The sequence below is a fragment of the Punica granatum genome, chromosome 6, assembly GCF_007655135.1.
Source record: "Punica granatum isolate Tunisia-2019 chromosome 6, ASM765513v2, whole genome shotgun sequence".
Lineage (NCBI taxonomy): Eukaryota > Viridiplantae > Streptophyta > Magnoliopsida > Myrtales > Lythraceae > Punica > Punica granatum.
In genome coordinates, this window is record NC_045132.1 from 23,779,929 (window position 1) to 23,793,709 (window position 13,781).

The 13,781-nt window shown below is 43.8% G+C and overlaps 3 protein-coding genes and 1 pseudogene across 3 annotated transcripts; 1 reads left to right on the forward strand and 3 right to left on the reverse strand.

Annotated features, from left to right (window-relative positions):
• Window positions 1-1,204: 1,204 nt before the first annotated feature.
• Window positions 1,205-2,996, forward strand: LOC116209987. Its single transcript, XM_031543760.1, has 2 exons — window positions 1,205-1,537; window positions 2,265-2,996. Exons 1-2 carry the CDS (start codon window positions 1,301-1,303, stop codon window positions 2,598-2,600), a joined length of 573 nt encoding a protein of 190 aa, XP_031399620.1. The 5' UTR covers window positions 1,205-1,300; the 3' UTR covers window positions 2,601-2,996.
• Window positions 2,997-6,416: 3,420 nt separating this feature from the next.
• Window positions 6,417-7,822, reverse strand: LOC116211774 (annotated as a pseudogene).
• Window positions 7,823-8,766: 944 nt separating this feature from the next.
• On the reverse strand, window positions 8,767-11,066 carry LOC116210728. The gene has a single exon (XM_031544749.1). It carries the CDS (start codon window positions 10,834-10,836, stop codon window positions 8,893-8,895), a length of 1,944 nt encoding a protein of 647 aa, XP_031400609.1. The 5' UTR covers window positions 10,837-11,066; the 3' UTR covers window positions 8,767-8,892.
• A 1,040-nt stretch (window positions 11,067-12,106) lies between these two features.
• Window positions 12,107-13,622, reverse strand: LOC116210730 (GEM-like protein 5). The gene is made up of 3 exons (XM_031544751.1): window positions 13,039-13,622; window positions 12,644-12,918; window positions 12,107-12,555 (listed from the first exon to the last, which is right to left on the reverse strand). The coding sequence occupies exons 1-3, from the start codon at window positions 13,370-13,372 to the stop codon at window positions 12,355-12,357; spliced, it is 810 nt and encodes a 269-aa protein (XP_031400611.1). The 5' UTR covers window positions 13,373-13,622; the 3' UTR covers window positions 12,107-12,354.
• Window positions 13,623-13,781: the final 159 nt, after the last annotated feature.

Below are 13,781 nucleotides of genomic sequence, written 5' to 3' on the forward strand. Positions count from 1 at the left end.
TATTATATATTTATGCAAAAAAAAACCTAATAATATTCCATTTCAATGTGTTTTTTGTAAATATACGATATTTTATGTTAATTGAGTGTGTTTGATGATGCAATAAGCTTTCTATGTTCTGGCATTGGAACAGTTGAGGAGGTAAAAGATTAAGACCTTTTTGTTCATATATATTCATACCATATGAAAGCATAATACACACACCAATGTACACAGGACGGAAACAACGAAACTAAATTTGACCCGATGGAAAATTCACTGATGCATTACGTGTATAGTACGTGCATGTATTCAATGGCTGATCTTTAATTTTTTGAGATTACAAAGTGAAAGTTGAAGAACCTTTCAATGGGATGAGATGGTTATCCTTCCTCTCTTCTCAGGCAAATTTATTTGCGAGCTCACGCGTCTTAAAGGTTAGGATATATAGATGTGGGGTTGGACCCCGTCAACAATCACCATCCTAAGATTTTTCGACCCATCTTACCCGAGTATCGAACATTGAGCAAGTCTTAACCAGGAGACTTTGATTCGCGATAATATCTACAAAAGACGGTAATGATAAAAATTAAGGTCGAACCTTTAATAGGTTCATAACACATGGGAGGTAGAAATTGAAATAATAAAATAGCAAAATCTTCAAAATGGGAGGAGGATGGATTCAAAATTCTTAATTTTATTTTTTCCCCTGGGGAGAAATGAAAAGGGAAGAATCATTTTGACCAGTGAAAATAGTCGTCAAAGCACAAATAAGGAGACTGTTAAAAAAATTCCGGCATTCTTCTCTCGATAACTCTGCCTCTCTCACCGGATCTAACCCAACCCCCCCCCCCCCCCCCCCCCCCCCCCCCCTCCACCCGATTATTATTATTTATTTATTTTCTTTGTTTCAGAAAATAATAATAATAAGATTAAAAAAAACAAAAAACAAAAAACAAAATTGAAATGGTTCTCTGCACTCGCTTAGCCGCCGCGCGTGGGCAAGCCTCCACAGTACCAGTGCGTATCCATGTCCACGCCTGGCCGACACGTATGAGACGGGCCCCACGTACCGTATTATCAGGGACGGAGCTCCTGTGGGCCCCGCCTGGTAGCTCTGGTCCCACCGGGTGCCGCTCCCACTGGCAGCCGCAGCGCGTGGGGAACACTCCAATCTCTTCTCCTTCCCAATTAGCAGTCTCTCTCTCTCTCTCTAAATCAGCCAATTTGTTTCCATTTTAGTTCCTTTTCCCTTCCCCAAATCTCAACCTTCACCAGCTCTCTCTCTCTCTCTCTCTCTCTCTCTATCTTCTCCGATCTAATGACAGCTCCAAACATGGCGACGATCACTGCGTCGCTCGAGAGGTCCCTCCAGAACTGCTCCCTGAACCATCACGACGGCGGCGGCGGCGGAGGAGCCAGCGGCTCCGCGGGGCTCGGCCGGTCATCGAGCTCAGACGACGTCTCCGAGAGCCAACCCAACAGCTTCGACTCCACCTTGGAGCTCAACTCCCACATCTCACTCCCTTACCATTGGGAGCAATGCCTCGATTTAAAGGTACATGTCATGTCCTATTCCTCCTCCTCATCATCAATGCTTGCCTTTGTTGTTTTCTTCATCCATTAAAGAACAAAAAAAACAAGAAGGGAGCTTGGTGTTTCCTCTTACAGGGTTCAATAAATGCGAAAGCCATGATCAGATCTTTGCAGACAGTGTTCTGTTTCTGAAAAGGTTGATTCGTTTGGCTGGTTCCTTTGCTCTTTAATGCCCCCCCACTCCGCATGCATTTATTGCCCTCCGGCTTCTTGTCCCTGCCGTGAAATGGGATTAGGGTTTATGTTCCTAACCCTAGACAGTGACAGGAAGCAGCACTGCAGAAAGACTGCGAAACCCTTTTCGCCTTTGACCCGTCTGATGATTTCCTCTCATCAGTAGGACCGACCGATCAATTTGGAGAAAAATTAATGGAGCCTTTCTTGGTCGTCCCTCGATCATATTCTTCTGCACATGGGGCAAATGTGTGTCCATAGAACTGCGTCTCGATCATTAAAGAAGCAAAAAGGAAAGGTTTTTCCGGGTTTTATCCGATCAATGATCCGCAGCGGCATTCCATTGGTTTCGGAGGACCCCGGGGTCCCGCAGACTCTGAGCAATAAGCAAAATGGTCGACTTATTGCTATTCAATCGAGACATGAAGCTGAGAAAGACGAAAACTTTACTATTTGTAATGAGTGCAAATTTTCATATATTTGCTATAACTTCTGATGCTATTATGTATGTTCAGACAGGAGAGATTTACTACATTAACTGGAGAACCGGGATGAAGGCCAAAGAGGACCCTAGAGTAACCGCGGACTACTCGGGGACCTACTATTACTCCGACGACGACGAAGACAACAGCTCCAACTATGACTCCGAAGAGTCCTCCTCTGAGTCGTCCCCGCCCTCTTCATCGACCCGGGAGCCCCCCAAGGTTGCCACAGGCAAGGACCACGTCCTGGTGGTAGCGGGCTGCAAGACCTGCCTAATGTACTACATGGTGCCGAAGCAGGTTGAGGACTGCCCCAGATGTGGCGGGCAGCTCCTCCACTTTGACCGGCCCGAGAACGGCTCTCTATGAAGGCGCAGGGACGACCAGACTCAATCCAATCAAAGCTAATTTGACACAGCGAGTTGATTTTTGTTCCGAAACCCGCCGAGATGATTTGATTTTCCATTTTCTCGTCATTTTTCTGATGATCTTCAATCCATTCCACCCCATGGCTGAATGGGCCCTGAAGAAGTTCTGGTGTGGATTGATGAAAAATGTGAGACAAATATGTTCATCATATCGCTCACTGAAATCTGTTTCTTTTTTTTTTTTTTCCTTTAATGTTCTTCATCATTCAATTTCTTCTTAACATGCTATATATATTTTTCTTCATTTCTTATGATCGAAGTATGAAGTTTCCGGTCTGGCCAATCGAAAGGTCAATGGTGAAGAAGAGAATAATATTGACGATGAGTATTTTGATTAGGACGTGTTGGCATTACTGACATTTTCCTACATCAATATATGTTCAGCAGCTTATTGCCAGGCAGTATTATTCTCAAATCAATGCCTCCATTTTCTTAATATTCCCAATTGTTTATGTTCTTGCTCATTAATGACAAGTTGGAGCTTGCATAGGTTGCTTACATTAATTTATTCATCTACCTTTTTAATTAATTAAGCCGGATTTAAAGTTTTAAAAAAAACAAAAACTGATTTTTATTTTACACCGATAAAGTGCATAGCAGCAAAATAATCATTAAGAATATTCTTCATTTAGTAAATAAAAATAATAGTTTAACGTCCACTTTATAGAAAGGTTTGGAAGTTGACAGTTAAGCTGTATGCATCCCGTAAATCATGTGATTATGGGAGCTAACATGGTAATATAGAACATTCAATTACTCATTTGCCGATTGTTAATTAGGGCAATATGATATGCAGTTTCCTGATTTCCATATGTATAAAAACATGCATGTATCTTCGAGATATTCTGTCATATTGAGATTACACGATACAACTTCTCGAACAAAAACCGAAGAACTTAAGGTTATATGGCAGTTCTCCTGTCCAAGTATATGAAACTATCCATACGGAGAACAGAAGATTTCCCCTGGCCATCTCTTTTTTTTTTTCTCCAAATTGATCTTCTTTCTTGCTTTTCATCTAATGCCCACTAATATATTTTTCCTACTCTTTTGTAAGGTGCCTTTTTGTTTTTTTCCCTCAATCTCTTTTTCTTGCTAACTACCCCCTTTTTTTTATGCGTATCACTAATTGAAAAGAAAATGCAAAAAAAGTTCTTTCGGAAGAGGAAGAGGAGCTTTTTTTTTTTTGGGAGAATTAGGAGCATGTATTATTGTAAGTGAAAAGATATAATTTTCTTCTTTTCCGTATTTACTAAAGTATTTCCTTCAATTCATTTCCGTTTAAGACCCAACATTTTCCAAAAAAATAAAAGGCACGTTTATTGATTTTGAATGAGATATATACTTACGCTGTCAAAATGCTTCAAGTTTGATTCGTAATAAATTTATCATTGCCATATTCATTTTTTAAGTTTATGCCTGCTGGAAAATCTCGACCTTAATTATGCAAGAGTGTAGATGTACTTTCACTTGGTGAGATTTAAACGCGATATTATTAGCACTTTTGACATCTTTGATGCATAATAAGGAGCTGTCAGACATGAAGAAATTAACAATAAAATATTTCAGCGGAAATCTTTACAAAAGAATAGGACAGAAACATTTTCATTCCAATTTCTTTATTTTAACTAATTAATAACATTTTTAAATTTCATTCACCAATTTACCTAGATTTTATCTTCCTTTTTATCATGAAAAAATTGTGTAAATATATGTGAAAGACTTTATTCAGCTCTGAGATCACCCATCACGAAACTTGGCGAGTTAGAATTGTTATTCGCGTAACACTCATTGAGAAATTTGATTAAATGACGATCGGTTTTATCTACTAATTCATTTTCAGAAACTATGAAATTTTGCAGGAGTGATTTATCATCCGGAGTAATAATGACCGTGAATATTCTGTTCAACATATGTATTAAATCAAATTAATTTTTCGAAATTTTTTTTTTTAAAAAAAAAAGAAGAAGAAAGAAACAATTTTTGGGCTTGTCTGCAGCACGCACCTGACCGTACGTTAGTCTTCCATGGCATGGCATGGGAAGAGGTTCCATAGTGAAACAAAAGAGATTAGAAGCATTCCTTAGGATTGTAGCGAATGTGAGAATAATTTGTGCATCCCTAAAGACACACAGCCTTTTTTTCTTTTTTCTCTTTCCCCTCCTCAGTCAGTCTCTATTATGTCTGCTTTCTACCGTCTCCCTCCGGGAAGGACAAACGCCTTTTACATCACCAGTCCCCCACTATCACTGCTGGCCGGCCCTTCGGTATACATGTACGCCAGCAGAAACTGCCAAAATTTCCACTGGTCTTACAAGCGGTTGATTCCTGAGACATACCAGTTCCCTTAAGCACATGATATAATAATAAATTGTTTCACGAAACACCGGAGGGCTTCTAGCATTTAATTCTAGTAAAGCTCGCGGTTAATCATATGATGAAGGAACGACTGCTCCAGATAGCCCGGGTAGAGTTGCGCATTGCTTGGAGGGCGAGGGTGGGAGGCCTCATATCAGTGTAGTATGAGATTCTATTTAGCCAAAAAAAAACAATGTACTATGAGATTCTGTTTGTTTGTTGGTGAATGTGTGTATGAGAGATTGAGAGAGAGAGAGAGAGAGAGAGAGATGGATTGATTGGTGAATGGGTTTGGACTGGGATGTTGGCAGGGCAGAGGGGCAGGGGAATCTATGCAGGCTGGGGAGGGTGAAGTGGGATAGGGATGGATGCTTAATGATACTTTCACAGATTGATCACACACAAAATAATTCCATAAAACTCTGTCCCTCCCTTTGCTCTTATGTGCATATACATGCATATATGCAATGTCAGTCTTTTGTATGACAGGTACCGCTGCGGGTTCATGTGGTGCCATTTCACGATGGGCCACAGATTAGCTAGCTCGGGACCAAGGTAACGTCTCTGTCTTTGTCCGGTCCATTGTGGATATGATCAATCATATGCGGAGCCATGATATATTGATTTCAAGGGACCATATGTCTTGGCACACAACAGCCATGACCCAGGCATTTGAATATAATCGAGAGAAAACCCAAAGGAGCCAAGGTTGACGAGCCCGAGCCTTTTCTTGTTTCCTGATTTTACGGAATTAGTACTAAGCTCGAGTATTGTTCTTCCCGTGGGAATGCTAATGAAGCTCGAGCGGGTCGGTATCGTGGCAGTCCAGAAATTATATCAATAGAAAAGCAGTTCGACCATCGGTTTCCCTTTCCTAATTTCCTTCCATAACAAAATTCAATCTGAAAACTGTTCTGTTCCGCTTGTAAGCAGCAGTGGGACTAGGTGGGAATCTATGTGTCTCTGTCTGTTCCTCTATCTCCATCCCCTTGTCCCTTTCCCACATTTTTGCATCTCCCAAAACTCCCCCTAATTTATGTTTCAAACGTATTACTTTTTATTTTTTTTGTACTTATAAAAGAATGCCTCTTTTAAAAAAAAAAATTATTTCACTTCATAATTCATACGATAAAGCCTGTCGCCAACAATTAGGGACATTTTCTTGTTTGGGCCAACATTGGATGCAAACAATTTATATGGCCTTCAAGGAACAAACTATCAAACCAGGCCCTAAACGGTTTTGGGCTTTCCATTAGGCAGTACTATGTGGACCGGTCTGTAAAGCGGTGGCATTCCACGACTCGACATGTAGGTTCGATTCTCACCGTTTGAATTATGGAATGAATGAGGTGAGACGAGGCATTCCGGGTTGGAATGAACTGATTATTGTCGCGTAAAGCAAAGTTTTCGGTTATTATTCCATTCCGGTTATGAAGAGTACAACTGAAAATTTATAGTATCTAATAAGATCATTCAGGAGAAAATCAATCCACCACGACCAGCTTTTGATACTCCTCCCCAGAAATCGCATCGAGCATGACTGAATCCTGGTTGATCTGCCCATCGTTGTTGAGGAACATCTTGAGCAAGTTCTTTGAGAAGCCACTGACTAGGGCCACCCCGTCTTGGTCCATGCACACGGGGGTCAACCTCGAGTCCCTCAGGTTCCAGAACACAATCCGCGGGACCGCGTCCTTGTACCCTGAACTTCCTCCTGATCACCTTATGGTCGGTTTCCCCAGGTTTCATAGACACTCGATCAAACTCCGTATCACTGAAGACGAACACTCGCTTCCCAATCTGATTCGAGCTCAGCTTCCCCATTTTTGCCATCTTGAGTAGATCAAACACCTTCTGGAAGTTGGTGTTGCCTCCCAGTCCATGTTCCTCACGAACTTCGTCTTTGTAGCCTGATCATCTCCTTCGATCAAGTGAAGCTGAGGACTCTCGCCGAAAGTGATCACCTTTCCCTTCCACGGATCTTTGCTCAGCTCCGAGACCAAGATCCCGAGCGCAACAGAGACCTCGATAGGGATCCCCCTCATGCTACATGAAACGTCACACACAACAATGCAGTTCTTGAGCTTCCCGGCCTTTAGCATGTCATCCACCATCCTCTTCCAGTGGAGCTCAGCAATTTCTCCACGTCGCTATCACGGTAGCCATCGTGTAGGGATGAGATTATCTCATGCGGCAGCAGAGCACGGGCAGCGATCGTTGTTTTGCCTGACTTCACATTCATGAGACATTCCTGGTGATAGAAATTGTATATGATTCCAAAATCAGATTGTGAATCGTGATCTAAAGGTCGGGAATATAGGCTATAACATATTTGATTCGGAACTTTAACTAACCTCGAACGGCTTCTTGTCGTGCTTCATGAATTTGTCTTTGTAGAGCTTCATTGCCACAGAAACCACCCGATTATACGGGTCGACCCCCAGTCATTTGCCCCGATATACACTTCAGGGAGTTCCAGGACCTTTCGCAGCGGTACAAGAACCTCCTTCCTCAGCCTATCACACACTCTGTAAGCGTAATGGGCCTCCTCGATGCCTTCGTACTCGGGACACAACTCCCGGGGAAAAATTAGCCTTGTGATGCTCTCACAGAGGAGGGTGGATCAGTCGACAGAGGGTTTGCAGCAAACCCGATCTTGTTTATCTCCCTGGAGTTCAGAAATCCGATGTCCGCCTTTAGGCACTGAACGAAGTGCTCCGAGATGCAGTCGTATTGGAAGCAGAAGTCTCCATCCCGGCTAAACCGATCGATCACCTTTTTGGCCAGAGGGGTACATTTATAAAATTATTTGTACCGTTGGAGTAATTTACCCAAAAAAACACTTTGAGCGTTCGAAGTGATCGATTTTTTTATCAATGTCATTATTAGTAGAGGATAGTCCATGCTTATTTATTAAATTATTTAATTTTTGTCAATAATAAGGATTGCATCGGCATATAAAAGGTGAAATTGCTTATGAGTTAATTTATGTTGTTGGTTGTTCACCTGAAAGTTGACTCTGGCTAAGCACTTCTGCAATTGAGAGGAGGTTTGTTTTTTTTTTTTTTCCCTTCCTCTCAAGTCTTTTTGGCTTACGCAATGATTCGGGATGACTTCTACCATATAACTATGTTCCAAGTACATCGCTTCAGTTTCAAATAAAAATGAACGCAGCACCACGTTGTGTTTCTCCGCATTCAGCTATTTTAAATAAATTCAAGTCGTGGTGCATTGTCGTGTAAGATAGTATAAAATAGAAGAATATGATTTTCGACGTGTCCAGTATAGGATAACAGAGCAATGGAGAAGAGCCGAACAGAGAATTGGAACCTTCCCTTGTCATCATCGCCTTAGGACATTGCTCCCTCGATGTTGATTAATTCTACACTCGAGACAGGTCTTAGATGAAGCCATCCCGATTTGATTACCAATAAGCTAAGAAAAGAACTACACTGATAGCCATAAGAAATGGTTCTTCTGGCTTAATTGGACCAAGATGAGATATACCATTCAAGCAGTCTTTTTTAGTAATTTACAATCCCATTCAGAAACTTGTGTCGATTTGATCCTTCGGCATAGGTTTCGAGCCACAAATTGTTAGACAATTGACAGGTTGAACGTGAAAGAACGTATTGCAGCTATCAACCACGGAGTGTGAGTTTTATTCCCGGGATACTGAGTCAAGTTACCCTTTACGCTTTAACGGATCCTGATTCCATATGCCGGAGTTGCTATGAACTCGACCGAAGTGATAAGTTTTTGTTGATCTCATTTTCCTTTTGGAGCATATATGCAAACTGATCGAGTACATCAACTTCTGAAAAGAAAACATCAGAATTTGATCTTTCTTATTACTAGAACTTCTCGAGGATCAATCAATCCATCACCACCAGCTTCTGGTACTCCTCTCCGGAAATCGCCTCGAGCATGACCAATTCGGGGTCGATCTGCCCGTCCTTGTCCAAGAAAAGGTTGAGCAGGTTTTTCGAGAAACCGCTGACTAGGGCGACCCCTTCTTGTGTCCCGCTCACAGGAGTGGACCTAGAGTTCCTCAGGTTCCAGAACACAATCTGTGGAGCCGCATCTTCATAGCCTGCCTCCCTAAACTTCCTCTTGATCACTTGATAGTCGGTCTCCCAGGGGTCCCGTGACGCCTGGTCGAACTCCATGTCGCTAAACACGATCACCCGCTTCACGATCTGATCGGAACTCAGCTTCCCCTTCTTTGCCACCTCGAGTATCAGATCAAACACCTTCTGAAAGTTGGTGCTGCCTCCCCAGTCCATGTTCCTCACGAACTGCGTCTTTGCAGCCAGATCATCTCCCTTGATCAAGTGGAGCTGAGGACTCTCGCTGAACGTGATCACCTTCCCCTTCCACGGATCTTTGCTCAGCTCCGAGACCAGGATCCCAAGCGCAACGGAGACCTCCATAGGGATCCCCGTCATGCTACCTGAGACATCAGAAACAGCAATACAATTCTCGAGCTTCCCGGATTTTAGAAGGTCATCCACCATTCTCTTCCACTGGAGCTCAGCTACCTCCCTGACGTCTTCTTCCCCGTCATTTAGGGATGCTATAATTTCGTGGGGGAGCAGAGCGCCGGCAGCAATTTTCGCCTTTCCTGACTTCACCATGTCCAGGTACTCCTGAAACCGCTGCTTGTCATGCTTCATGAACTTGCCCTTGTAAAGTTTCATCGCCACGGAGGCGACACGGTTGTACGGGATTGAGCCCCAGTCATTCGCGCCCATGTACACTTCGGGCAGTTCCAGGACCTTTTGCAGTGGCACAAGTACCTCCTTCCTCAGTCTATCACGGACTCTATACACGTAATGTGCCTCCTCAACGCCGTCGTACTCTGGGTACGACTCACGTTGGAAAATTAGCTTCGCTATGCTCTCGCATAGGAGGATGGATCGGTCGAATGAAGAGTCGATCGAGGGGCACCACTTGGCGGCGAGCCCAATCTTATTTATCTCACCCGAGTGGAGGAACTCCAAATCCTTCCTCAAGGACTGGGCAAAATGCTCAGAGATTTTATCATAGAGGAAGCGGAAATCACTGTCCCGATTGTACCGTTCGATCAGTTTTCTGGCCATGGCGATCTTCTTTTCCCTCCTGAGATCTCTTGCCTTCTCTTCTTCTTGCTTCGACCTGGCCATTGCCTTTGCGACACAATCCTCCTCCCTCGGAATGGAAGAGTTTGATTTCTCGGACTCCTCCTTTTTCTTCCTACCAGGTTTAGCAAAATGTCTGCGCCTCATCAGAGACATTGCTCTCCTCTTTCTCCCACCCTTGCGTTGCAGCCACTCCTCCTTTTGAATCCGCCTCACATCTGGGCCCTCGAGAAGGCGGTAGAGGATCTCCAGCAGATCCTTGAAATAGCCAAAATCAGCAAAGGCCCCGACATTGCACGCGAGCGTCCTCGGGTGGTTCCTAAAGAGCCATAACGCCGCCCTGTAGAAGCCTTCCTTGTCGGACTTCCCAGTCCCACGGACCCCGCGGAGGTTGCACATCAGTTTAAGTGTCGTGAGGGGATTGTGGGACCAGGCCAGGGCAAGCCGCTCGGCCAAGGACTCGGGCGGGGTGTCGGGCACGATGTGGAAGAAGAAGTCGAGGCATGGGTTGCCGGAGGAGAGGTAGGTGGCGGAGTAGTTCTCAGTGAAGCCCCTCGGCGGCTCGGTGCGTGTGGAAAATTTGTTGAACTCCACCACCATCAGGTCGACAAAGGCATCGCCAGAGGTTGCAGCCGCAGAGTGCACTCCCGAGGTTCGGGAGTAGAGTTCCGGAGGGCCGAGAACAGCTGAAGGGGCCATCACTTTGGTTGTATTCCCCTTTTCCTGGTCGTGATCAATTGCGTTCGTTGTGCTTTGGGGAAGAAGAGTAGGGAGGATAAATAAGATGGATGATGAACTTGGAGGCTAAGAAAATGCAAATAAAATGGAATCGGAGAGACTTTCTTCTCGATTGATTTCCGTTGACCTTTGAACTATATAATTCATAATTTTCCACCTAAAGGTTGATTACGGGCTAAGCAATTATTTAATTATTTACAGCTCGACGTGGACGAGAGAGTTGATTATTCAATTTCATATTCGACTAGTGTTGGCGTAAGAATATATTTTGATTCTTAAACAGTATTTCTTTGATATGTCTATGCTGCAAGTAACATCACGTCGATATCAAATAGCAATGTTCTTGCCACATCGTGCTTCGCCGCATTCCGTAATTTTGTATTGATTCGAGCCGTGGCTGATTATCGAGTAAGATATTGTAGGGTGGAGGGCATGCATGATTTTGTATGTGACAGGTACGTGATAGCAGCAGAGCATTCAAGAAGAGCCAAAATAGAGGATTGGAACCAATTTTGAATTCTTCCCTATTCATCGCCCCTTACTCAGAGTTTGACTGACTCCAGGCTCAAAGACTAGTCAAGAAGCCATACCCCTCTAGACATTTGACCAGTTCCCTATCCCTCCGGATTTGATTACCGTTAAGGCATTTGGATGAAGACGGATCTAATAGGGAAGGTTCTTTTGGCTTGAATGCTACTTATTCTGCTCTAAATGATTTCGGAATTAGCTCAGATCAATTGTATTGCCATGATATGTAGTTTTCAGGAGCTTCTATGGTTACCGGAAGTGACTTTTCCTTGCATTCAGGTGGTACCGGAATGACCACTTACAGTGATCATGAACTTTGGATCACTCAAATCGTCGATTGCTTGAATCGACCATGGAATTTCTCTGAGTTTTGTTCATGCTCAGGTTAATATTTCTACCGGCAATTGCAGCCCCATGCATTTCTACAAAGGAACGATTTTCCCCTTTGGAATTTCAGTTCAAAGCGTCAAGTTCACAATGCTTAAGACGATGCTACGATGCAGAAGATAAACAATTTTATGATAGACACAGAATATATAGAAAGTATGTCATCGGAAATTTGAGACGAACTGCATCCTCTAGCCCTTTGGCCTGTCCCTCGGTACAGTGAATCGGTGGTTTAGAAAACTGGAATTTGCCCTTCTATGTATGTTATCGTTAATATGAATATCTAGACTCAATGGGCAGCACTATTAATTCGATATGAGAAATTTCCAATACCATCAGAATGGATATTATCATTCAACAAATGATAGATTTATTCACAAGAAAGAAAAACTCAAAACGATCATTCCTATAACTATGAAGATGTACAACCAACAATGACGATGGCTCGCTCTCTCCATCTGCTTACTAGTCAATCATGAAGTAAACACGCCGTGCTCAAACCTTCACAAACATAGCAACGAATAGGAATACTCGAAACTCATTATGTACGAAAAAACGGGGTGCCTACTGGGTTGTAACTGGGTACGCTGCTCGGGCATTCGAGACGCTCTCTAGCAGGTGATGCAAAGCCTTCTCGAAGCTGACAAATCCCATGAACCAGAAGTCATGGCCGTCCGTGGTCACAACCTGAATGTACTTCTCTGGCGGATTCTCCTTCATAACCACCGGATTCGCTGCCGAGATGTTCACGAACGGAATTGAAACCTGTTGAACGAGCAGTTAGAAAACAGCCCGGGTTCCACTAAAGTGTGTGATGTTTTAAAATTATATGCAACGTGAATATGATGATTACCTTATAGTAGCTCCAAGTCTCCTGTCCAGAAGGAGCAGTGAAGGACAAGGGGCGGTCGCTGCAGAAAGCCACACGGGCAGTCGATAGGTAGAGGGTTCCAGCGACTGGGCCGGTGGATGTCGAGAGGTAGCAAGCGAATGTCTTCTTGAGGCTCTCGTTTGGATCGGTCCCGAATATCTGCCTGAAGAGGGGCTCGAATCCCCCTTCGGTTATAGCTTTGGCCGTAAGGTTCACCTTTCCCCAAGCCGCCTCAGAAACAGAGTGCCCTGTTTTAACTGCAAGATCAAAATATCAAGCCGATGTCTATGTCAGTCCATCCGAATTTTCCCTTAAAACCGGTTGATCTCCGATCAAACTTCGTATAAGACTATAATCTACAGACATCAGGGTCTTACGATTGTGCCAGATATTGCGGGCTATAGTCTCCGCCTTCTTGCTCCAGGAGTTGAACATGTCAATAACGGGCTCGAACGGGTTGTTGCTGGGCTTCTCCACGGGGTCGTACCGGACATAGGGCTGGAGGATCTGCTGGTGGTCCCCGGCATTCCACGTTGCGGCCTTCTGGTTGTCCGGGTGTGCGGAGGGCGCTGCAGGCGGCCCCATAACATGGGTTCCCCATTTCTTGGTGTCCTCGGCAGGCGGGTATGATACTTCTCGGGCCTCGGCCTCTGTAGCCTTCGGAGAAGTCGATTCCTTGTGGGGGTGTGAACCTTCAGGAGTTGCCGACATGGTTTTTTCGTTGATGGAGATCCAGTGACAGTAACACTACGAAGTTCGATCTTCTCTTCTCTATGCTTAACTGATTGGTGTTCTAGGGATTTAATTTTGAGGGCTCTTTATACTAAAAGACTTACTTTATGGAAGCCTTTAATCTTTAATCTCCCATAGGGTTTGGACATAACACGGGTTCTTGATTTCTTTGCAGCTAAGGGTCCATACTTCTTTCGAGAAGGGGCATTTTTTTAGCTTAATCGAGGTGGCACATCTGGAGACTTCCAGGTAATAGCGAGAAGTTTCTTCTGCTGTGTCCATATGGAAACTAAGGACCGACCATTTCCAATTTTTCATTATTATTTTAATTCTAATTGAAGATTTGAAGATATGGTGACGATGCCATGGCCTGGAACTTGGATATGGA